The sequence below is a fragment of the Pituophis catenifer genome, unplaced genomic scaffold (genome assembly GCF_029215685.1).
Source record: "Pituophis catenifer annectens isolate HBS135680 unplaced genomic scaffold, rPitCat1.0.hap2 SCAF_7, whole genome shotgun sequence".
Lineage (NCBI taxonomy): Eukaryota > Metazoa > Chordata > Lepidosauria > Squamata > Colubridae > Pituophis > Pituophis catenifer.
The window spans coordinates 54,346,397-54,373,582 of NW_027256887.1; the positions used below are offsets into that span (position 1 = coordinate 54,346,397).

Genomic DNA, 27,186 nt, shown 5'->3' on the forward strand with positions numbered 1-27,186 from the left:
CTTTTACCTATTTCACGGCACTTGTAGATGAATTTTTGGCAAAAGATGAAAAGTGTTTAATGGTTTATTTGGCATCTCCAGATGACAGATCATATTGTTCCACAAGCTTATTTCTGTCTGATTCAGTACTTATTTCCGACTGAGGTCGTTCAGCAGAAGCACCAAGTTCCCGCAGTTGGTTTCTCTGTGTGGTCTCTAGTTCTTCCAAACGTTTGCGAAGCAGTGAAAGTTCTCTTTGATGTTGTTCCTCCTTCACAAGAGGTAAAGGAGATGAGGAAAGAAATATAATACATTATTTAGCACTTTTATTTTTAAAGATATTGTAGAGCCGTGGAAGATTCAAGCTACTGGTTCTGGCTTTCAATGATATGTTCTGATTGTATAAGCAAAAAACAAACCCAGTACTTTAATACAATGGAGACAATAAAGATGCTTATATTGATTTATAGGAACTTACCTGTAGCCAGAGGAATTAAGAGAGTATTACATAGATTAACTAAAAGTTTAGGTAACCTTCTCTGTAAAAATCAGAAATTGTAAGATTTTAACCAAAATCAATAGAATTAAAGAAATGGTATTGCTACTTTTTTGCATAATTAAGGTTAAGATTTGTTTATCATATAACTTTTGGGGAAAATATGAATTTTATTTTTTATGGTTTTTGAAACACTATTACCTATTCTGTCATATGGGAATATTACATACCTGAAGGAGAGGGAAGGGTAATTCTGGCCCAGGAATCAAAGATGAAGATAATAAGTTAGCTGGATTCAGTATTGGGATGTTGGGAAAAAGAATCAGTCTGCGGAACTCATTATGTCTACGTTGCAAATCTTTTAGTCTTTTCTGAAGGCGGAGATGTTCTTCAAAAGGAATATTTTGCCTATAACAAATATAAATAACTAAATAAAAATTCTTTTCCTACTAATGTTTTCCTTGAAGTGTAGGGACCGGTCTTTTTTTAAATCAACCAAGAGTTGACCCATTGGTTGCGATACAAATTGACAGATAACTTGTCACCCAAATCTGACACTGTGGCTTGAAGTAACCCAGCCAGTTTCCATGCCTAACCCAGGACTAGAACTCAGTCTCCTGGTTACTAGCCTGATACCCTAACCACTACACCAAACATCTCTCAAATAAATAATGAAATGCTGATGGGCAAATCCAACACAAGATTTTAAAACTGAATACTGCTTCCTTTACATATTCCCAATAAAACATTATTGCTTCTAAGTATAACCTTTTGATATCCCCCATTGGCGATCCATAAAATAAAAACATTTTGAGCCTGAAATAGGTTGCTTGAAGGCAAGTAGAAATGCTTCAAGTTTGATATTGTCCTGTTAACTTCAAAATGCTTCCTGTAGAGTTTAAACATCTTTAGAACAGTTCCAAAAGATTGGAACAGCTTATTTTCAACATGAAATGACTGTTTCCAATTGAAAAAGGGTTCTTTTAGTTAGAAGCATTTTTTATATTTCTAAAACAGTTTCTGAAATATAGTATCATGGTTTCAAGGTAACAGTAGTGCTAAGAACAAAATATATGTATATATATATATAGTACATACAGTTTTATAAAAAAAAAATATCAGAAATTTGCCAATGAATTTAATTAGTCTGTGGTCTTGATCAAGATAGGCTAGCTGTAGGTTCCTTTCAAAATAGAATGTTTTCTCATTAAGTAAGACAGCAAAGACTGTAGCTAAAATGTTTTAACAGCAACAGTATGAAACATTATGCAATTCAGAATCAAACAACATAAAATTATACCTGTTTAACACTTGGTTTTCTGTTTCTAGTTCTTCTCTCTTGGCTTCTAAGAGCTCTATCTTGTTCAGTAATTTCTTTTGCTTGTTGTCATTAAGTGTCTTTCTCTGTAATTAATACAATATACAAATTTATATTTTTTAAGGTTGACTCCCATGTTTAAATATGTAGCTGAATATTTGCAGCCTGACCAAAAACTTTCCCAATCACAAACATTCATCAGGAGAAATAGTAATGAGTGAATCAACTCTTGTTCTTTTGAAAGTAACTCATATGAAAAGGCTACATTTAGCACAATTAATATTAGCATCATGTTGTTTATATTAAGTTAATATATATCATGGCTTCTCAGCCTCACAAACTTAAAAGAAACTTTGGTAATAGATATAATTATGTTATAATGTTATTTACAGATTAGGATCTTCTTTTAGCTTAATTATGGCACAAATTTTGATTCAACTAAAAATGAAGAGCTTTTCAAAATTATGCATACGAGACTTGCCTTTTTCTGAGCAACCGATGCTCGATACAATTTCTCTTTTGTTACTTTATACTTGTCTTCTATCTCTGTGACGTGCTGAGTAAGTTTATGTTTTTCTTCTAGCCACTTTAGCTGTTTATCTTCCAAATTCCTAAAAAACAAACAGTGGTTATTTTACAAATTGATTCTACTTCTTCACAGAAGTGAACATTATAAATCCACAGATGTGACTGCCATCTTTCCTGAACGTATAGAGAATACTTGATATGCCCAGATGAATTCCAGACAATCCTAAAAAGCATGTTTCTTATTATTCTATAATATAAACACTAAGCAAAAAAGATAATCTGTGAAGGATTTCATGCTGAGAAACTGAATTTCTTAAGTGTCAAAAAAAACTTTAAAAACTTGCTGCAGAAAAATTTCTTTAAGCTACAATAAACTGTATTCAGCTATAGAGAAAAGTCTCTGTGAATCCCTTCTCATAAAGGCTGCTTTCTAGTGCAGGGGTCTCCAACTCTGGCAACTTTAGACTTGTGGGCTTCAACTCCCAGAGTTCCTCAGGCAGCTTTGCTGTTCTAGTGGGCCCTAAGCAGCACGTCTTCTTGAGAGGAATCAGTCCTTTTGAAAACCTCCCTTCCCCATGAAATCCAGCAGGCCCCTACTCCTAGGTTTCCAGAATGCCTTGAATTGCTGGCTTTCCCCCACAAATATTAGGGTACAAGGAGACAGGAATTCAACAAAGGTGAATGTTGATATGTGTATTATATATTTTGGAGTGCAGGAAGTTCTTGGTTTTTGTTTTGTTTTGGCTGTTTTATTACTAAGCCAGCGTAACACAGGGTACATGGTACAAAAGATTGGGGGAAGGTACCGTATTTTCCGGCGTATAAGACGACTTTTTAACACATGAAAATCTTCTCAAAAGTCGGGGGTCGTCTTATACGCTGGGTGTCGTTCTCCTGTAACCAGGCAGACCAGCCCGAAAGGCTCTGACGAGCCTTAAATGGCTCTGGCAATCCAAGCTCTGACTTCAACTCCCAGAATTCCTCAGCCAGCAAAAAAAAAAAAAAAAAGCTGGCTGAGGAATTCTGGGAGTTGAAGTCTACAAGTCTTAAAGTTGCCAAGGTTGGAGACCCCTGTTCTATTGGGTAAGTTTTTTTCCCCTTTGGGATCTTTAAAAAAAATAGTTAATTGGGGTTTTTTTTTAGTTGTTCTTTTTGAGACCTAGCCATTTAAAGTTTAGGAAGTTTTAAATTTAGCTTTCATATAAAAATAAAAATAAAAATAAAATAAAATAATATTTGTGCAGCTTTCTGAGATTTAGTGTGTTTTTGTAGTGTTTCACTCTAACTACACAAACACACAAAATCTCACAAAGCTGTATGTGGAATTTTGTGTGTGTAAAGTGTGAAAGTTGGGTTTTTGGGGCTTTTTGTGGCTGTGTGAGGTTCCTGCTTGTTGCAGGGGCCATTTTGGGTCTAGCACAGCTGCTTTTACATTGTGGGTGAGCCAGTTGTGTTGTGTTGTGTTGTGTGTGTGTAAAGTGTGAAAGTTGTTTTGGGGCGGGGGGTTTGTGGCTGTGTGAGTTCCTGCTTGTTGCAGGGGCCATTTTGGGGCTAGCACAGCTGCTTTTATATTGTGCGTGAGCCAGTTGATGTTTTTTAATTTTTATTTGGTGTGCGTTGGAAGAGGGGTAGTCTTATACGGCGAGTACAGCCCAAACCCTATATTTTAACAGGAAAATTCGGGGGTCGTCTTATACGCCCAGTCGTCTTATACGCCCGAAAATACGGTACATAAATCTTTTAAATAAATACAGAAATATTTATACAGGTCTTTGCTATCACCCTGCTACCTACTTTTATTAAGATTGTGCAAATCTTTTGAAAAATATATAGTACTCTATAATATATATGAAAGCATATATTATCAAATTTTTAGTCTTTTTCCAGGCATAGGCAGCTGCTTCATAAGCTGTTTTTGGATGTCTTTTCAAGAATATTATTCATTGGGAATAAAGCACTGACTGTGCTACCAAAATTACTGAAGAATTCTGAAAATAATGGGTCACTTACATTAAGAACAGTATGTGAAATCCTGTCATAACACTTTGACATAGAATATAAATATTGTTATAAGACAATCTTGGTGGTAAGGATTCTAAAACAGATTATAAGACATTGGGTTCTCAAATTCCCTCCTTCAGAAGCAAACTCTTCACTCAGCCACCATATACTGCTGCCACTGTCATGGGGACGATAGGACCAAAAGAAGAGGAATTGCTACAATTATTACGAGAGTATCCAAAGCAAATATCAGAGAATCATGCTTGAGAGCTGCCCAAAATCAGGCAGTAGCATTGGCAATAAACGTAAAAGCTTCAGAATCTTAATTCAGGTTCTCTATTCTTCACAGAGATATGCAGTGTCATCGGGGGAGAAAGCTTGTTCAAATGTTCCAGTTCCATTTATCTGAAATAATTTCATTTAGACTGCATCCACATAATAAGAGACGCTAAGATAAAAGCTAGGTGTTTAAAGTTTTTAGGAGCATTTAAAAATACAAAATATACAGCTATAGAAATCGTTATGTGCCTAATTTCTCAAGTGACTTTAAGAAGCCATCATCTGTGCATATACCAGTATATATAAAATAGATTGTTTAACAAACTGTGAGCATTTTAAGAATCCAATTGCTTTATTTTTTCCAGAAACAAGTTGTCAACTAACATGTCCATAATCTTAAGCAAACCACTGACTCAGAATTGATGACAAAAGGTTAAGTAAACCTCATCTTCTACAACATCAGTAAGTCACAATTGATGTGAATTACTGACAATCACAATTGATGTGATTAAAATGATACGACTGAAAACTAAACGTATTTTGTAAAAGCAATATATACAAGTAAACCCAATCTGAACAGAAGGAAAGGTCAAGAACAGTTTGTCCACTTAATTCTATGTATCAGCTTTAAGTCATATTCTATTCATTTACTTACAATTGATTACTGTTTGAGGAGTCAGATGTTTGGGGAAGGAAGGACAACAGTTGAGAGAACCAAGAAGGCATGTAACTGAGAACCCCCCTAGGGTAAGGACATTTTTGGAAAATCCTCCTAGCATGGAAAAGCCAAATTTCACAGAGATCAAACTAGGCTTCTTTCTGGACAAAGACCTGGATCATGTGTGTTTGGTTTGTGCATGCATCTGGAATACACAGTAAATGTTCTAAGAGCAGGAGACTGCAGGAAAAAAGCAAAGTCACTGGACTTTATAGTGGTGGCTTACGGAAGCTGGAGGAGAGTTATATGGACCAGCCATACCTATGGTCAGGAATGTGCTCAGATCAATTGGCAGTCTGACAAATTGGCCAACCTGAGGAAGAAGGGACACAGGAGTGGTGCACATTAATTTTGCTCTACTTTCCTATTAAGAACCACTTAGAATTTGTTTCTGCAGAAAGCTAGACTAAAATGTTCTGACTCTAAATGGTTAAATAATTTTGATATTTTAGAGAAAATTCTGTTACAGACCATGAACCTATACTAGATGTCTAGGGCAAGTTGCTCTTCATGTCATCCAATTTTTTGGTTGCAAAATATGCAACAGTAGCATTGCATTAACAGTGAAATCATACTTCTCTGAATCTGCTTGAGCTCTTTCTGCTTGACTTCGTGCATTCCGACATTCATGTTTTAACCTCTCCAGCATTTCCTTGAGTTTCTGATTGGAATCCAAAAAATCATTCTCTGACTGTGAAAAGGAAGCCACTCGAAGCTGCAGATCATGCAGTTGCTGTAATAGAAATATCTTATAAATAATCAATTTCATTTATCAAATTCTAGAGCAGCGGTCCCCAATCTTTCCAGCTTGGCAGACTGGGGGGGGGGGGGGAGAGGAGGGTTCTATGTCAGCAGCAGGCGCACGTGTGAACATGCGTAAATCCATTTGCATGAGCCTGTTACTCGTGCAAATGGAGTTTTGCACGCAAGTATCTGCTGCTCATGCAAATGGAGCTGCACACGTGTGTGTGAGTGCCTACCACTCACAAAATGGAGCTATGCATGGACACTCGCCTGCCACTTGTGTGGTCCAGTTCCAAATGAGCCACAGCCCAGTAGTGGGCCATAACCTGGGGTTGGTGATGCCTGTTCTAGAGTAGGTATAAACATAGTTTCTATGATCCTCAGTGTAGCCACTTTCACACAGATCTGCTATTTTGAAATATGTACTTTAGTTCAAAAAAGATGGTTTTTTTTTTTTTAATTTGATTTATATGCCGCCCTTCTCCGAAGACTCAGGGCGGCTTACAATGTGCTCAGCAATAGCCTTCATCCTTTTGTATATTTATACAAAGTCAGCTTATTGCCCCCACAAACTGGGTCCTCATTTCACCTACCTTAGAAAGGATGGAAGGCTGAGTCAACCTTGAGCCTTGGCGAGATTCGAACCCTGCAGTAATTGCAGGCAGCTGGTCTTAATAAGCTTAATAACAGGGTGCCTTAAACCCCTGTACTACCAAGGCTCTTTTTTGTGGGATTCAATTGAACACACTATATCAGTGATGGCTAACCTTTTCCGGACCGAATGCCCATAGTGCAGGCATGTGAAAATGTGTGCGCGTGCCCAAACCCCCCCAAATGCAATGGATGTGCGTGCATGGGCCCCACCCACCTCCACATGTGCCCACATGTGCCCTGCCCCCCACGCATGCATTCACAGTCCCACATGCATGGCCCCCGCATGAGCCCTGCCTCCCACACAGCAGAGACCCAACGACCAGGTGACCAGTGGGAGGCGTGCACGCATGCGTGGCAGAGCTGAACTGGGGTGATGGCTCGTGTGCCCACAGAGGGTGCTGTGTGCCACTTGTGGCATGGGTGCCATAGGGTCGCCATCATGGCACTATATGATATGAAAGAAACCTCTGCATGATCAAGAATTCTGAACAATTAACATTGAATATTTTAGTGTTAAAAATTTACACTGCTCTATAAAGGTAATCAATTAGATATTAAAAAATAGTCAGAAATAGCTAAAAAAATTGATTGGTAGTAAAGCAGAAGCACTTCATCAAAATCAGAAACTGCTTATCACAATTCATCACCATAAAATATGGCTCATTTAAAAACGAGAGTAAAGTGATAGATGACCCTATTTAGATATCCTTCACCTCACACGTTTCTAATTATGTGAAGTCGGTTGAAAGGTCGTAACCAGAGCAAGAGGATGAGAGAGGAACAGGGGAATTAGTGATGGAGGAAGCAAAACTGGGAAATTTAGTAGAGAAAATGGTGGGAGGAATATCCTGACTTCCTATTTCCAGAAACTAACATCAAAAAGAGAGACAATATGGAGCATACCCTATACATAATTGCATAATTTAGGAGTCCTCATAGATTCATGGCTTCTGCTCAAAAAGCAGGTGGTAGATGTAAGCCAGAGGGGGCTTTGTACAGATTTGTGTTGTGTGTCAGTTGTTTTGCTGTAAAATCCCAGCCCATCTGATCCAGCAGTCTGTTCTTATATTGGCCAAGAAATTGAGTAAGAAAACCTAGCAGTCTCCCGGAAAATGATCTTCAGAAGTGCTCTAAATGAGTCTTTTCTTTGAAGAATATTAGTAAGTTTAAACTGGTTCAAAATGAGGCGATGCACGCATTTTCTGGTACTCCAAAGTTCACCTGTGCAACACCATAGCTGCATGAGATACATTGGCTTCCAGTATATTTCAGGTGCTATTTAATGTGCTGCTTGTTATCTTTAAGCTCTGATGGTGACATCAAAAAAGCAACTTTTAAACTAGCCTCGGAGGGAAAGTTGGCAAGTGATGGCACCAATCAGTTCAAAAAGGCATAGACGTTTCAGAAAATCAACATCAGCATCTTTTAAACTTGTATGCTGCCCGAGCAGTCAAAGAAATAATAAAATAAAAATAAAAATAAAACATGTCAGGTGCAATGAAATAATGGATACAAGAAATAAGGCCAATATTGGAAGTGGTTAATGGATATACATTATGATAATTATGTTAAGAAAGGTTGTAAGAAGGTCTCATTCCAATGCTAGAAACCTCCAAGCCAAGCCATAGAATTTAGAGATCACAAATGAGAATGGAAACCTGGTACAATGGAAAGAATAGATGGCATAGTCATTATTGACTACAACTTCGTTGGAAGAACAGGTTAAAGGTACATTAAGGAAGATACTGGTGTTTATTACCAAGATGTATAAAATAATACACTAGACTCATTTTTTAGAGTGAGCTGGGTGATATATAAATTTAATAAATAAATAAATACACTGTAATACCAAATTTCTCATGTAATATGAACATGTAAAAAACAAAAACAAAATGAACGTTCAAAATTGTATCATTCTTCCTAACACCAAATACCGTGACCAAATAAACTACAGATTCTTGTATGTGATACCGATGATTTCTGGATTGATTTGTATCCAAGGAAGACTCTTTTTCTATTTTTGAAATGGAAGATGGCAATCAAAACAGAAAAAAACCAAAATATGAAATAAAACAAAACCATCACGTGAACTGCTACAAATTAAAATAGATGAAAGAATATAAACCAACTTCGTACCTGCTTTAGATTTGCATTTTCACTTTTCTCTTTTTCTAGATCCTCAGAAGCAGTAACTCGTTCTTGAATCTTTACTCTACAAATCAATACGAAGCAGAGCTATAAAATATTTTCTTAAAAACATGTCTATACAGGTAGTCCTTGAGTTAAATGATAATTGGATCTGAAATTTCAATGGCTAAGCAATGCTGTTGTTCATTCATTCATACAATTTATATGCCATCCATCTCACCTGGTAGAGACTCTGAGTGGCTTACAATCATTAATTGGTTGCCAGGGGAAATATCACATGACCTCATTGCTCAGTGACAGAAAATCTAGCACTCCCTGTTGTTAGCCAAATCCCACCAGTTGTTAGACAAGGACCCACCCTGATCCAAGCCATTCCTGGTCCTGAGCCTTGATAAGGTAAAAGACTGCTTCCTCTTGAATCTGTCCCACCCACTTATCTTCAAATACTATGCCCTGTCCTAGTGATGCTTTGGAAAGCCTTTGGAAAACTTCAGGGGCCTTCTAAAGCACTACAGGAACGGGTTGTACTATTTGGAGAACAGCAAGCGTGCCATTGTCACAATGCTTGAGAAGATCTCAGAAGCTTTTCAAAGGCTTTCCAAACCATCACCTTATCTTGAACTACTCCCACCTACATATCTGCAAATAGCTCGTTCCAGTCTCATGATGCACTATTTAAGAGGATGGCAAGAGTGGCCTTGGGAAGAAGGCCTGATCTGGCCCTAAGCTGCTTCGTATAGGGCCAGGCTGCAAGTGCTTTGTCAGCAGCAGAAGGAAGATGGCTAAGGCCTGTTGGGTGTGGCAGGACTTGTGGCGCACAGGGCAGTGAGGGTTTTGTGTTTTGGTGCTGGAGTGCTAAAGGCAACACTCCGCAGCAGCACTGGGGCTGAAGCTGAGGCCTGAGGGCAATTGCAGCTGGCAAATATTCTGAATAGCTTAAATTCTCCTTTAATTCTTAATTGAGCATAAAATGTCACACTGCTTGGGATACAGAAAAAATTTGGAACAAGCATATTAGGGCTGTCAGTTAACTGTTGAATTTCAAGAAATTAATTAAATGGAACATAAATCTTGTAAAATGCTGACATTGTAAAATACTATATCAGTTATAATAAAGAAGCAGCCAAGGATTTATACTCAGGAAAGCATTATTATTGCATAAATGATAAAGTAAGGCCAAATTATATATTGATCCTTAGATGTGATAAATGCTAATAATCTGGTAGCCAAGGAAGAAGTAACAAAGATATAAGGGAGATACAAAGTAATTTAAACATTTTCTGAGTTTATAAAACAGCAAAATAAAAGCCATTTCTTGTTGTTTTTTCTGCTTTTATCCCATCTTATCCCATTGTTTTTCTTGTGTTCATTCTTCCTAATTGAAAATGGATTTTTCAATTAATTTTTCAATCCTAAAATGCATTTTAATAAATTTTGTTTAAACTAAAATAATAAGGCTGAAGGAGTAAAAATGTTGGAGAATTAGACATGGATAGCAAAATCTGTATAAGAAACTGCTGCAAAAAAACTTTTATTCTTATCAAATTAATGTAAAACTGGTGACTTAATAAAGTGTTTTATAAATAGGATTAGTAAATCTGTTTTATCTTTATTGGAAACTAACTGCTTGCTTTAATATCCATCTTGTGTAGCTAAACTGTTACATTCTAAGAACTTTTTAAATACATTAAATCCTTACATAGTACCTTACCTAAGATTTTGGATTTCCCTTTTGGTGGACTCTTCTTCCAAGCGCATAGCAGATACCTTTTCTTCATACTGATCTTTCTCTGATTGCCTCTGAGCATCTTGCTCCATTCTGGTTTTCTCTAGTTCAGTTAATTTAGTTTCAAGTTCTAACCTAAAATATAGTGAATAACTATAAAAAGCATTTGTTTAAATAATAGGATTATGTTTAATAGGCCAGATTTTGGGGGGGGGGGGTGTCTTCAAATCAGCCCTGACTCCGGGTGCTTGGAAAAGTCCCTGCAATTTTCTTGGCAAAGTTTTTCTGAAGTAGTTTGACATTGCTTCCTTCTTAGGGCTGAGAGAGGCGGACTGGCCCAAGGTCACCCAGCTGGCTTTGCCGTAAAATGGGATTAGCTGCTAGTCTGATGTCTTCACCACTATACTAATCTGACTTTCATAGCCAGACCAGGTATCAGATACCCATGCCATAAAGAAATGTTGGTATCACACTAAAGTATTTACATACAACTTCTGTAACATCAAAATATCTCTTACTGGCAAAGCCCTAGGAGTAAAGCAAAAACTGTATATACCATATATTTCCTCATGGATGATATGACATAAGCAAACCCATTTTTTTGGCAATGGAAAGGAATGGAAGCAAGAAATGAGATATCAAAAAAAAGGTATTATAATCCAAAACAGTATAACAAAAATGTCAACAGCAATTGAAAAAATATCAATTTTATAGCCAGGACAGGGAGCACAATGAATTATAATCAAAGAGAATCAAAGGCAGACATTGCTGTTTTTATTTTTAAAAAAGCTGGAAAAAAACTAACAAAAATGTACCTACTTCTCTTCCTGTAACGCTGCAATTTTTTGGAAGCCTTCTTCTTTGGCAGCTTGTACTTTACGTATTAATTCACGATCCTTTTCTACTGAAAGTGCTTTGTGCCGCTGAAGAGTTGTCTTAAGTATTTCGTTATCTGAATGTAATCCTGTCATTATAAATTTTAAAAAGTTATTGTTCTATAGTCCCAATTTTGCTGAGTATTTAAAAATATTAAAATCTTTATGCAGACACCGGAAAAATAGAATTGGTTCCTATGCATCACACTATGCCTAACCAGACAACCAATGACATTCTGGGTTATTCCCTCTTCCAAATAAAATGTAGGTAGTCCTTGACTTACAAGAGTTCATTTAGTGACCAGAACTGCAGTGAAGTTACAACGGCACTGAAAAAAGTGACTTATGACCATTTTTCACACTTATGACCATTGCAGCATCCCCATGGTCACATGATTTACATTCAGTTGCTTGACAACTGACTCACATTTATGAGGGTGCAGTGTCCAGGAGTCCTGTGATCATCTTTTGCGAACTTCTGACAAACAAAGTCAATGGGGGAATCAGATTCACTTAACAACCGTGTTACTAATTTAAGAACTGCATTGATTCACTTAACAAATGTGGCAAGAAAAGTCATAAAATGGGGTAAAATTCACTTAACAAATTTCTCTCTTAGCAACATAAATTCTGGGCTCAATTGTGGTTTTAAGTTGAGGATTACCTGTATAGGCTTGCACTGTTTCATATAACATAACCTCTTAATAGGAATATACAAATATAATTTATTATGGACACACAGACGCCTTACCTAAAAACAAAATGTCACAAATTTTAAAGAAATATCGCACTGGAAACAAACAATAAATATTTTCAAGCCAGGCAGACATTTCTTCTCATCTAGGAATTACTATCATAATACCCCCCAATTGCTACATTTATTTCTGTGAGCTCAGAGCTATAGGTAGGGGTAATATTTGAATACCAGTAATTAGAGAAGATCAAGTTCATGATCATGAATGGTCAAATTAATGGTCAAATTTTAATTTATAAAAAATAATGAACATGATCCTCCTCCTGCTATATAGAATAACTACCTACATTTGACTGATTCTATACTAAGTGTAGCAGCTGGGATCACTGGAACTTTTAAGAACAAGTTGTGGGCATTATCACAAAATGACAGTCAAAGAGTTTTCTAGTGACAAAACAGATGCTGTGGCCAGTGACAACCCCCCCCCTTTTTTTTTATTTATATGCCGCCCTTCTCCAAAGACTCAGGGTGGCTTACAATGCATTAAGCAATAGCCTTCATACTATTGTATATTTTATACAAAGTCAGTTTATTGCCCCCACAAACCGGGTCCTCATTTTACCTATCTTAGAAAGGATGGAAAGCTGAATATTTACTGGATAAATTCTCCGTCATTCACTCTAGCCATCCAGAAAGATAGGTAGCCAAAAAAACCAAACCCCTAGGTAGCATCACCCATGCCTTCTATTTTCTAAGAAGCATATGGTGGCACTAAGCCATTGCTGGACAATGCTGTTTCTGCCATCTTATGCTCTGCAGTATGCCAGCTTTTTTTTTTTAATAAAAACAATCTAAGCTTTTTAAAAATAGTATAGTGAGCCTACTGTGCACCAAGGAATGTGCCTAATGTCCTAACGGTAGGGACCAGCTTATCTATACCTGCTCAAAAATACACAAAGTCCATTTGGGAAGTCATCAAATAAATATCAGTGACTGTTCTTGTTGTTATCAGGTATTGTTAATTTAGCAACCACAACTGAGACCATCAACTCAATCATGAAGCGAGACAGTCGCTAAACTAAAAACCATGTGACCACAACTGTGCTTACTAATTTTATTGTAGTCTTTCCTTTACAGTATTAGAATGAAACAACCCCAAATAGCCATATGATCCCAAGCAGTGGGTGGTCACCCCGGCACTGGGATAATTAGCAAGAGCTGCTTAAGAGCCAACAAAAGCCTTTAGAGGTCAGTTTGTTAACTTGCTGTTAGCATATTTTAGGGATGCACTGCACTGCAGAGCAAAGCAGCTCAAGAAGATTCTTTGTTTAAGGAATCTCTCCACTCTGTGGGGTGGGAATGGGTCCGGCACAGGACAGACTAACTAATTGTAAAGGCAAAATGTGACTGAATGTAAGGGAATGTGTGGATGATCTTAGGGAATGAGGAAAAGAGATGCTGCCTAGGAACAATCTGTTCTGCCCCAGCTCCGGATCCCAAGGAGTGTGACACTCACCAAGCTCCAAAAACTTCGTTTATTACAAACAGACCCCTTTCAAAATGCAGGCTTTCAGTGCAAATGTCCTTATCAGCCTGCTATAAAGTACAAAGAATAAACAAAGTCCGACAAAGGTTGGCAACCAGCCCAGAAACCAAGATGTGATAAGAAACTCACTCTCCAAAATGCTCTGCGTAATAATTAAACATTGTTTCCAGCAACAATTGCTAACTGCATGCAACTTAAATAGGCTAAGGGAGTGGCCAATTAGCCCCAAGCCTTGCTCTCGAGATCTCCTCCTCCTGAGTAGCCACTCCTGCCTTTTGCCAGCCCTGCATGCTCAAGCATTGAGGAGAGGCTCCTCCACTTCACTCTCTGCACTTGAAGGAGCCTCTGGAGGTTCTGAAGGCCCTGGCTGAGTCTCTGCCTCTGGCACCACATCCTCTTCAGCCTCCTCGCTGTCCGACGCGAGCGCCGGCTGCACAGGCTGCTGTCGCGACACCACACCAGCCTCCTCGTCGTCGGGATCAGCCACAACCCCGCAGGCTGCTGGCGAGCCACAACACAATCAGACAAGAAAGGAAGGAGCCCCTGGTGGTTTAACTGTCAGAGAAAGATCAAATGCCCAAATGGATCAAGCAGTTAAAAAGTGATAGTGGAAAGTTTTGACTTTGCAACTTGCAAGATTCTGTTAATATAGCCTTAGAATTAGCTCATCTAGTTGTGTTTCATGTTTGGTTTACCTGGAAGAGCTGACACAGGCAGAGAGATGCTTCAAAGATTGTAAATGCCGGCATTGGTTGCAAAGTTACTTTTTCATCACCATCGTAACAGCGGATGATCACTCTCCAAAAGCAGCCACTAAACAAGGACTACCTGTATTATATCTCACCCAATATAATATTTGTAGTTGGTATATTAAATAATTGAAATACTAATATTTTACCATCCAGTGCACTTTGAATTTTGTTCCTTTCTCTTTCTATCTCACTCTTTGTTCTTGCTGTCTCCAACTTAATGTTTGTTATTTCTATCTTTTGTGAATGCTTCAGTTCTTCAATCTATAGAAAAAGAATGTATAATCAATTTTTAGTTTTGATTAAAAGATATTGCAAAATTGTCTTTTTTGTAATGGTAGTAAAATGGTAAGATTAATACCTGATTCCACCTTATCTTACTGCCAAGACTCACAAACACTACCAACTGTTCTTCTGAGCCTCCCTGCTTTACAAAGGTAACCTAGTTTTAGCTAAAAACCTGAAGTAATATTTGCACTCCTCTGATAAAATATTTTGCATGAGGTATTATTGCCAAATGAGACTTTGTAGGTTTTGTTAAGAGCAAGATATTTTGTCAAGTGATCTCCACTTAAAAAAACCTCTTCCCTAAAGAGATTTTCTAAATCATCATGTACTTTATTTTTCTTTCCTTGCTTTTAGCTACAACTAGATTTATTTTCTGATTTTTCATATCTTCTTACTTTAGTGCAAAACCAGCCCTATATTGACATTGCTCAATGCTTTTTAATTTAATACTAGGGAATTTCATTTTCACTTTTTATAGGCATCCTTGGATTATGAAAGCATTTGGGACTGGGATTGCCATTGCTAAGTAATATGGTCATGAAGTGTGATATCTAGTGACCGCATTGCTTAGTGATGCCAATCACAGCAGTCCCAGTTGCGGATATAACCCTAGGATGTGTGGGTCCTTAAGCTGGAAGAGGTAAGGAGCATGGGAGTATCATGGGTGCCGAAGGGTTATATGTGGAAGACAGGAAGGTATACAATACCTGGAAACCCCACTGTAAGTACCATTTATTCAGTGTTGTCATAATTTTGAATGGTCTCTAAACAATTGTTTTTAACCCAAGGACTACCTGTATGTACTGTATATTACAAAGGATAGGTGACTAAAAAGTGCTTACAAGCTTTTTCATATCTTTGCAGGGAATATAAACAATTTTTAAAAAGGAATGATGCTTGTGGAGCAATATGCTAGGACTTTCAGGCACATACATCCTTCCTTCCTTCCCAATTTAATACCCCTATTCTTAGCTTATCCCTTAGGCTCAATTACACACATCAAACCTCCCACCTAATGACTTTTAGAAGAGACCCCCCTGATATATGTGAGTTTCTCCCAATGGATGAGCCTTATGTCTCCCCATCTTCCTTGGAATTGATGATGATGCACTAATACAAAACTCTTATCTCCTTTTGTCTCTGCCCATATGGTTAGAGCTGACAGAGTGGGTGTGCTCCAGGTTCCTTTTTTAAAATAGTGATTTCTAATGGGAAGTAGAATGTGCCATCTCGGTTGCAGTGCCTGCTCTCTGGAATATGTATCTCTCTGAGATTTAAGCTACTCTAACGTTGCCATCCTTTAAATGGGCCTTGAAGATCTGGATTTTCCCCCATGATTAAGTGGGATATGTGCCCCAGAGTAAAAATCCTATTAATATCTAGTTTGACTGGTTTACTAACTATCATCATCAATTTTACTGTAGAGTTTAGTTTTCAATATATATGCTATCCTGAATGAGTTGGGCACCTTTTATAAATGTGATTTATAAACAAACAATATAGTTTATATTGTGATGATGAATGAAATGTCTGCAAGAAAACAACCAAGCTGAGAAAGCACCAAGGGCCCCATAAATAAGCCACAGTTTTCATATCTGTGGAATTCTTGGTGCTCTCTCAGCTTGGTTGTTTTCTTGTAGATCTTTCGTCACCCAATTAGGTAACATCTTCAGTGCTAGAATGGAGTGGGATTTGCTCTGTTTATATACAGTGGCTTGCTCTGTTGGTGTTGGTGAAAATGTTGTTTTCTTCTTTGTAGTTCCTTGTTGTTCACTATTTGATTGTTTACCTGAGTTAGTAATTTCTTGATTGGGGTATTGTTTATTGCTTAATTGTTGGCCGAGTGTTAACCCCGTCTGGGTATTAATTTTCATTTCCTCTTTTCCCTAAAACTTCCCCTTTCCTCTAAACGTTCATATTTTCTTCCTTCTAAAATAGCCTGCCTTAATTCTAGTATTTTATCTCCAATCACTACTACATTTGTTTATTCCTCAGTACCTCCCTCCTCCATCTTATCAGAACTTTCATTAAACTAAACTAACAATCAAAATTAGTGGGGAAGCCATCAAGAAGTTGAAATCCCAGGCAGGCCAGTAGGCAGATAAATGGCTGCTGGAAAATAGGGGAGTGCGCAAAAGGATGTGAGAGCAGCAGGAAATGGAGTAGTTTGAAGTGGCCACTACCAAGTGGAAGGAGGTGCAGGAATGGCAGCGAAGGTGTGAGCATGGCGCAGTTTGGGGTAGCTACCACCAGGTGAAAGGGAGTGCAGATGAGGGTGGAAGTAGTGGGGGATGTATGGGGCAAGGGGAGTTCAGGTGGCTGCTGATGGGTGAGGGAAAGTGTGTGGGGGTGGCCAGCAAGTGCAGAGGGGCTGGGGTAGGGTTTGCATGTGAGAGAGACTTATGTGAGTACTTTGTAACCTTCCCTGCCAGCCTCTCCATTGATTTTGCTTGTGCTAAACAGGCAGGAAAGGTCACAAATCACAATCATGGGATACTGCAACTTTTGTAAATGCAAGTTGGTTGTGAAGCCTAAGATCATGAGTATTTCAGAAAGCAAAACATTCTAAAGCATTTTATGAGCACCAGTAAGCAGTTTCTGACACAACCAGTTTCCTCTTTCTTTATGCTTATAATTGCAATCTGTCAGCTCAATAACATGCATCTTCATGTCAGAAAAATGCTCATGTTAACTACAGTTAAATCATGCCCAATGATGTTCTTCACTGATATTGTTCCCTCTTCCATTTTCTTATATTCTGCAGGCACTGAATATGCTATCTTTAGAAATTACAACATGCTCATTTACTATTCAACACAATTTGGAAGCTAAATGTATTTATCTTCCTGCCTCATTAAAAAACAACATAAAACTAGCTTTCAATAGAAAATTTAAATCCAAAAGACAATTACAGTCTGAACTGAGACATTCTATAGTTTAAGCTTTTCTGTACAATAATTACATGTTGGTGACAATTAAGTAGCAAGAGGAAAGCTCTTGAAACTCATCTGCAATGTTAAATGTATTCCATAATCTGCTATTGTGTGAAAGTTCAAAAAAAGTAAGCATGTTTTAATTTTGATTATCACTTTTTTCCCATAAAAATGGCAGCTAGAGAACACTATTATATATTATAAATATATGGTATGTCTCTTCAAAAATTCTTAATTATCATTAAAGGCCCTTTCATTAAAATGAAAGATTTTATATCTTTGCAGATTGATTTTACATTATCTAATTGGCAACCTCCAATTGCTAATAAAACGATATTTCTTTGATATCAGTAACTATGCTACAAAACAGTTCATCATAGAAGGTACATCACCAGAACACCTTCTCAAATGCCTAGATAAACAGAGATTAATACTTGACAAACAATCAAACAGTAAATAATACCTCAATCAAGGAACTACCAAGGAGAAACCAACACTCCCACCAATACTCACAGGGCAAATTTCTCTATGAAAATTGACATTGGTGAGTTGAGCTAACCAAGAAATCTAAGAACAGATTTTTTAATGCAAGCCTTCACAGCAGTGGTGGGTTGCCCCGGGTTCAGACCGGTTCACAAGAACCGGAAGTAAAACCTGCGGGAGACTCCGCCCACTGACCCGGACGTCATCAGAAGTGATCTGCGCATGCACGATGCGAACCAGCAGTCAAGGTAAATAGAACCCACCCTTGCTTCACAGAATGGTATAAGAAAGCAAACCCCACTCCCGACTATAACCAAGGTGTTCCCTAATTTGTTAATGAAATGCCTGTAAGAAAACAATTAAGTTCGAGAACACCAACTCCAGAGTTCAACCTGGGCTATATATATTCTCTTCAATTGGAATCAGAAATTACATTATTGTTATTCTATTATTCTAAATATTATATATGACGTATACAGTTCATTATATTTTAAGACTGTATCCGCTATATATATGGGCTTGGTTCCAAAGAATGATAGATTCAGCAAAACGTAGTGATCCACTACTTTTCATAGGTAGTTTTTAACTATTTTAAACTTTTGTGGTATATAAATAGTAAAACAAGGTTAAAAATATGTAAGTTCAATAATAAACTTTTAAGAAAATTACATAGCAGTTAATGCATTTATACATTATTGGGCCAATCAGGAATGAATAGGAATAGGAATAGAGTAGAGCAGAAGAGAATCTTTGTATTACAAGAGATGCATTTTATGAAATATTTTTAGTTTCAAAATGGAGAATGAAGCCTCCATTTTACACTGACATTTTGGTTTTATTTCTGAAGGAGAAATGACTTTAAATAATCCCAGAGATTATTAGGACTAAATTACTAGTTGTTTGCTTGAATGGTACTAATTAAACCATAAGATACCAAGCTCAGTCCTTAGCATTTTTGGTTCAAGCTCTCAAAAATTAGGCGTGGGATTATTTGGGTCAGGGCTGCAAGAATTATATGTATCTTTGCTGCCACCTGGTGGTCTTCCAGATTTTTAGAGATGGGAATCTAACAGCTCTAATACTGTACTACTATATTAACAGTGAGGATTCACATGACTAAATATTATTATATGTTGTCCGTATCTTCCAAATAGAAAGTGAATATGTTAAAATAAAAGCTAAACTCAAATTCTCCAGGACATCTACTTTTCCAGGTGAACAGAAAGTTGTCAAATGAAAGAATATTTTATCATTTGAGTTTTGATTTGTTGCAAGAAATGACTCGGCCAGAATCAGTATAACTACTTCAAATGAGAACAGAATCTTGGATATGATAACACTGAGATCAATCAACATTCTGATTTGACATAAGGCAGCTTCATTGGTTCATAATAACAGCAATTAAATATGGCCCAATTAAACATGTCTCCTTCAATATACCTGAACATACATGCTAAAATACATAAAACACTTACTTTAGTATTCAAGGCATCAATCTCTCTTTCAGCTTTGTGAAGCTTTCCTATTAAGTCTGTATTTTGTTCAATGCTTATCTGCAATTCTTTTTCAATGCGTTCAAGCTGCAATTTACCAGATTGTTTTTCTGCCTTAAAATTAGAAAAAAAATTGTATTAATAAATTGAATTTGTTGAAATTATTTGAATTATATTCTGAAACTTGTTTACATTGAAGCATTTCTATTGATGTAAATTAAATTATCTTTATATTATCTTACATTACCTTTAGGTTGTAGTCTTGAGTATTTATCCAAACATAATATTTTTATTAACATTACAGTGAATGTCCATTTGGATAACAATAGATTTTAACTTTGTGAGGCTATGATGGTTATTGTGCTTTTTACAAAGCAAAAATAGATATTTTTACAACAGTTAAAAAGCAAAAAAACAAAAAACAAAAAACCTCAGTAAGCTCAATTGAAACTCAGTTTGGAACCAAAGAGAACTACCACAGAATAGGGAATAGTAGTTCCATACTGGTATATGAAACATATTGTTTTTAGTGCTCCCAAACCTGTTTCAAAAGCACTTGTGATTTTACAGATTGCTGATAAAATATAAAAGATAAAGGAGTGGGTGTGGGGGAAAAGACTAAGGAAAATAAATCATCTAGTTTATATAAACTTATCTAATGTAATAAAAGTCTAGCTAGCATGCAACGTTAAATCATGATTTAGCCTAATGTGCAAAAATCTTGTCACATATAACTTTCTTCTATCATTTCTCTCTTCCAGATGACTTTCATTCTTAATAGCAATTTATTATAGGTCAGAACTATGCTCAGTGCTAATTATGATTTAAGGAAAGGGCTGTGTCATCCAATTCTCCAAAGAATATTAGACTTCATAGCTGAAAATAACCCACAACTTTTAAAAAGAACAATTTATAAGAAATTATTTTCTGAAATCCTTAAGAGCTTACTTTAAGAAGCAGAAGATAATGATTACGGATTATGATGTGTAGAATTTGAGGGAGAAAAAGCTTCTTTTACTACACTTTGCGTACATAACTATATAGGTGTAAAGTGTTTAAACTGGGGTTAGAAAATTTCCAAAAATATGATTAAGATAAGATAACCTTTATTGCCATTTACCTGTCTACACAACAACACACATTAAAATGAAATTCTGATGCACAGTTCTCAAAAGAAGGAATGTTACCCACTGAACAATGTCACCATTCCAAGGATAACAATATAATACTACCAAAAATGCCAAGTTATACAAAAATGGCACAAAAACTTATAATCACAGTCAATTTTCAATACCTAGTGGAAAAGTCTTGAGAGTTAACAAATTTGATACTATATGGAATAAAGCTGTTACAGAATCTAGTTCTGATTCAGATACTAAGAAGCCTCCTCTCAGAAGGCAACAATGAAAACTTAATTAGTCACATAATATCTCACCAGTGTAAAAGTATAAAATTATACATTTTACAGTACTGTACATTTTTGTTTTCTGTTTTTAAAAAAGGTTGATAATTAATATTCACTGATAGCCTGATGTGCATTTAGACCATTGACCAAATTCTTGAAATTCATACACATAGCGTGCATTTAGTATGCCTATACAGAAACAATTCAGGTGGGGTTTTTTACCTCCAAAGTTCTCATTGTAGCTTGCATCTCAGCTAACTGTCGCAACTGTATTCTTTGCACATTTTCTGCTTGCATGCCAGAATTTTCTCTCTGTGCTCTTAGTTCTGTTACTTCAGCTTCTAATCCCTTCAATTTCTGCAATAGTTGGGCCTTTTCTCTTAACAGTGCTTCAACACGCTTGTTATCTCTTGTAGGGTCAATACTAAGCAGTTGATTATGCAATTCTTCTTTATCTTTATCCAGCCTTGTTATCTGTTAGAATTTGAACAGAAAACAGTAACGTCCCAACACTATACTCAGGGTAGTCGCATATGGAACAATATCAAAGCTTACGATATATGGGAAAATTTAAATACAAGAATCCATCACACATGAGATTTATGTTTTGACCAGACCTCATCATACTTTATTAAAATAGCTATCGAAGAGGAAATGTGGTTGATAAGCAACTAGCATCAGGCAATGGCAGGAAGACAGGGGCACTCAAAGTATAAAGCATAGAGAGAATGGCAAAAGCAGGACAAGAAATATCTCCTTGTCATGTTTGGGATAATATTTCTAAAGTATGAGTACATCTGTTAAATCAGATCTATATATCAAATTCAGACAAAATCTGAAAAACGAATTCAAGCAGGCAGATTTAGACGACTTCTGTCTCCATAGAGACAGAAAAGGCCTAGGACTGGTTTTAAAAATGTTTCTAACATTTCCCCCAAATTTTTAAAGGCTCTACAATCAAACATTAGAGGAATAGCCAAGTTTGCTGATGACACTAAATTGTTCTGAATTGAATCCTGGAAGAATCAGGACAATTATTTTTTACTCAATGCATAATTAAACTTTGGAATTTGCTACCAGGTTTACGTGTCTGCGTGTGCCATTGAATCACTGTTGACTCCTGGCAACTGCCTAGACATGTCTCTGCAGGGTTTTTTGGCAAGGTTTCTGAAGCAGCTTGCTAGGGCTGAGAGATTGGCCCAAGTCATCGAGCTGGCTTTGTGTCTAAGGCAGAACTAGAACTCCTGGTCTCCCAGTTTCTAGTCTGGTGCCTTCACCTCTATTCCAAATTGACTATCTATATGGCTAACTTCAAAAGTTTGGATTAATTCATGGAAGTCAATGTGATGATTATGCTTCTTGCTGGGAGTCTAATGGACTTCCTTCATTTGCTAGCGTAAAAACAGATTGCTGGAGTATATGGGCCAGGGGTCTGATCCAGCAGGACACTGATTATGTTTTAAGAGGATCCCTATAACACAACCAAAATTAGAAATATTTTATGAATGATTCTGTTCTTTACTGTGCTTCTATAAAGGAGAAGTCGCTCAATCTGATAATCATTTGTTTGTAAAAAAAAAAATCATTCCTTTTTGTTCATTTTTAATAAAACACCAGGATTAGGAAGATGATAGAGACAAATGTCTTACTTTATCAACTTTATGATCAGAAAATGATTGACTGTGCCAATTTATAGCGCTCTTCCCATCACAGAAGCAGCAATAATAGTAGCACCCTGTACATTGCCAGTAATACTGCTGTCCGATTGCAGTACCTTTTCCCACACATACTTTAAATAAACGTTTGTAAAAATCTTTTCATCACTTTTGACTCTTTCAACCTAAATAATTAACACTTGGGCAATTTCCTTATATTCCTTCAAAGACTATTCCATTCCATAAGGGGAAAATATGAGCCATTTTTGTTCCCTGCATGCTAGTCAGTGAGATAAATCTTTTCTTGGATCAAGCTAAAGCAGACACCCTGTTTCAATCTGAGCAGAAACAGTTTTTTTCTGAAATGGACCCTGAACTGCAAATTCAGTATACAGCCCTATTACTTTCATTTCACAAATGAAAAGAAGAAAAACAAAGTAATCCACTTACACATCTCAAATCATGATTACAATTTAAAATTAAAATCCTAAACAAGCCTATTTGGGATTTAGCTCAATGAAAAAAAATCACGTTACCAACAAACACGGACTCATATTGTAAGATGGATATGTTGATCAATCTCTTTTTTAAAAAATCTAAAATGATTCTATTGATATAATTTTACATTAGGACTTACCTCAGCTTCGTATTTTATTTTATTTTCTTCTAATACACGGGCATGCTCTTCTCTCTGATGTTCAAATTCTGATTTGAGGAAAGTATGTTCATAACGAAGTTTGTTATATTCTGTTCTATATTTTTCTACTTCCTAAATTAAAAACAGCATGTGTGATTCAACTGGAGCAAAGCAAAGAAAAATACAAAAATTTGGCCTTCCGAATGGACAAATTATATGTAGCATAAATAGAATTAAAATTGTAAGCTTTTACTATTTTAGTGTTCTTACTGAAGTACCACATGAAGTATTTTTATACTAACAGCTTACTAAATGCCTAATAGAGTTGTAAGGAAAGCTGCTTGTGTTTTATAGTACTTCCCAGCAACATTCAAATCATTTGAGGTCAAAATGTTGTACAGTTTCTTTAAGGAGCTCAATTAATCAACGCCCGGTGTCAACCTCCTGAAAAGAGTTTTGTTTTAAAGGCAAACTATTTCAAGTTCTCCATGTTATGTTATGTTTGGGAGAGCTTGCTTGTTTCCAATCTTGTAAACTGTCCAGAATTACTTGTGTAAAATGAGCAACTATATAAATGATGTAAATAAAATGTCAAACATGCTACACTGAAAAGGAACAGGACTTATTAGAAACCAAAATATAGACAAATTTTTTTAAAAATATTGGTTAAATCTAATATTTGAACTATAGGATTGGTTATGCTTAACATTAGTGGATTTTTTCAAACATTAAACATTATTTCATTGATGTAAAAGATACGTCGTATTATTCTAATACAATGGTATTTATACAGTGTTGATTAAAAATAATTAAAACTTTAATGTTTAAATTGCTTAAGTCATCGAGAAATAATAAAATAAATAGTATCAATCTTAATTGTGGTTTAAAATATCAAATATGGTCCAGTCATGTGATCTCGTGACTTGCAACCACAACAATTTACAACTGTTCGTCCTCCTGCCATCCTCACGTTTCGGGCAGTATCCAGGCAGCCATACCTGGCCGCCCCCTGCGGCAGCCCATGTGGATTCCAGGCAGCGCAGCTTCGGGGCCTTTCCTCGCAGTGACAGTGGCGGTGATGAGGCAAGCAGGTAGCCGGGCATAGGGGAGCGACTGGTGGCAGTGCTCCTGGCTGGCAAGGGATGGATATCCCGGGGCTGTATGTGGGCAATGATGGCATGGCCGTTGCGCACCCGCGCTAAAGGCCAGCTGATTGTCGCGCATGCATGCACACCAGTAACCAGTAGACTAGCTGGCTGGTGCGCATGCGTGCCCTGGAGACCCAGAAGAGGAATGGGCGACGCCACGCGTGCCAGGCGACATGGCTCTGCATGCCACTTCCAGCACGCCTGCCATAGGTTCGCCAACACGAGATTAGGAGATGTCTGAATTATCCATTAAAAAAAGTTCTCATCAATGGAATAAATCTGCCAAATAATCTTGCTGTCGTATTTTCAGCAAATGTTTAACAAATTACTGTTATAATAAAATTCTTCCCATTTTACTTACTTCATCCAGCTTGCAAAAGCGTTCTCTCATGGGTGTTTCTAATTCATGATGTATTTGTGTTTTCAGTAATTCGAGCTTCTGGGGAGTTATTACCTACAGGACAGTAGAAGTAGCTATAAAGCAAATAACTAAATTGCAATGGTACTGAAGCATTTACTAGATGATTGGATGATTTTCAGTGGTCTCTATTTCATTTTATCTCCCAACGTTTTGTGAGGGAAGATCTAGGGGACAAGCAAATTTGAAGGGAGTCACAGGCATTAGCCATTACTTGATGATGTGAATAGAGCGACCACACAGATTGCAGGAATGGGAAGAAGCAAGTAAGTACACTACAGAACCCAATCAAGGTTAACAGCAGAGGCCCTGGGAACAGAATTGGGGTTAGTAGGAAGGAATCGGTGGGGCAAAGAAATTATAGTGCTAAATTTGCCCAACTCATTTAGTAAAATGTAACACCAAAACCCCATAAAATCACTTTACATGATGTGCAAGTCCCGCAACTATCTTTTATCTTGCATTAACTTCATGAGATAACAGGAAGAATAATATAGCTCCTATGACCTTTTGGAGGAATAATAGTATAAAATACTATTATAAAATAGGATCATTTATATGACCCAAATCCTCTTAGGTCCACAAGCCATGAAATTAATTCTCTTAAATTATTACTAATCAAATCTAGCTTTTCTATTCTAGAAACAAAAATGGACGAGTAAAACATTTACAAAAGAAGCATAATTTTACACAATTCTTCAACAATCCCAAAAAAGTTCAATGTGGATAATAATCAAACTAAGTTGGCATAATAAACCACAGAGAATTGTGACAGCCTATGATATTTGCTTTTTAAGAATATGCAATTGCAATTTTTTTGAGATGTGTAAAGAAAGGAAAGTTTTCAAATACAACATTCCCAAAGATAATACTCTAGGCTCTTCGTTTGTTCCCCATATTGGCTGAAAAATATTCATGGTATTTCTTTATGACACACCGCAATATACAATACGGTACTTCAATTCTTTAAAAAATGAAACTAGTTCTATTAATCCAAAGAAAGTCTAAAGATTCTACTGTAGCAGCAGTCCTTGTTAATGCTGGCAAATGGTTTGAAATGGCCCAAAATATGAAAATCTTACACTTAATTTGAAAAACCTTCCGCCTGATTGGCCATAGCAGTTCTTGACATAAAAGTCTATTTAATAAAAATAGGCATTGATGAAAACACACTAACTATAAATTATCAGGCCTATAGGTTATGATACTGAACAATATACCAGAAATTTAGTATTTTCAAAACTTAGAAATATTGTCTTACCTGTAATTTTAATTCCTCTGCTTCTCTAGTTTTATCTAATAATTCTCCTCTAAGTTCAGCAAGCAGCAACTGAAATTTATCATGGACAGTTTGCTTTTCATGTAACAGTTGTTTCAACTCACTTTGTGATTTGGTATATTCATCAAGTAGCCTGCAAAAAGATGCATACAATTTTAAATCATGCAACAAATACGTGCATAAAGGAGGTACTTGAAGGCTTGGTGTGGCTACTTTTTAGCCTTTTCAAGGACTTCTGTACATGCATGCAAATGCACAGAAGATACTTTATCAAGGACAACTGGCAAAGCTAAGCAGTACTCACTTTGCTTCACACCAGCTACTCAGAAATGTCCTTCACATACACCCAGAAAATGTTAGGGGATCATAAAGGCAGCCAAGCAGCTGTTTTATGCTTTATAATGTGTATGAAGAGGAGACTTTTACCAAAGGTCTTGCAAAAGACTAATCCATAACTTGCAGCAAAAATAACAAAGGAAGAGAAATACAATAAACTGAGGCATAATCGTTTCAAATATATATACTTAAGTTTAGTTAATAAAATATGACAACTAAAATATTTTTTCATGCTAAACATGTTAATAAGGCTTAAAATAGTAAAAGTGCTTTTCTCCATAATAAACTTAAGATCAAGAAACTAATATCTATTTTACACAAGGTAATAGTATTAGAATTGCTTCTTACAGCCACTTGTTTTATGGGCAAACTGTTCTTGTGTTATAGTTTATCATACAAATTCAACTTTTTAAACCACATTACTATAAAAAGTTCATGAAAGAATAGCTTTGATATATTCAATCTATTGCAACCAATACATTTTTATTAAAGTAAATGTGATACCTAGTATGTTCTGCTTTTAGTGTTTGATAATTTGTTTTATGATGTTCACACCGCATCCTTTCATCAATTAACAGCTTTTGCACTTCTACTTGTGAACTGACAAGATCACCACTCCCTCCCACTGGAGAGAAGATATTCGGCAAAGCATCCAT

The 27,186-nt window shown here is 36.5% G+C and overlaps 1 protein-coding gene across 1 annotated transcript; it reads right to left on the bottom strand.

The window, feature by feature from the left end:
* On the bottom strand, nt 1-27,186 carry CEP83 (centrosomal protein 83). Its single transcript, XM_070946666.1, has 15 exons — nt 27,035-27,186; nt 26,177-26,327; nt 24,859-24,951; nt 23,350-23,481; nt 21,280-21,531; nt 19,635-19,766; nt 14,605-14,719; nt 11,411-11,555; nt 10,577-10,726; nt 8,854-8,929; nt 5,895-6,052; nt 2,275-2,404; nt 1,776-1,879; nt 706-883; nt 1-250 (listed from the first exon to the last, which is right to left on the bottom strand). Exons 1-15 carry the CDS (start codon nt 27,184-27,186, stop codon nt 65-67), a joined length of 2,154 nt encoding a protein of 717 aa, XP_070802767.1. The 3' UTR covers nt 1-64.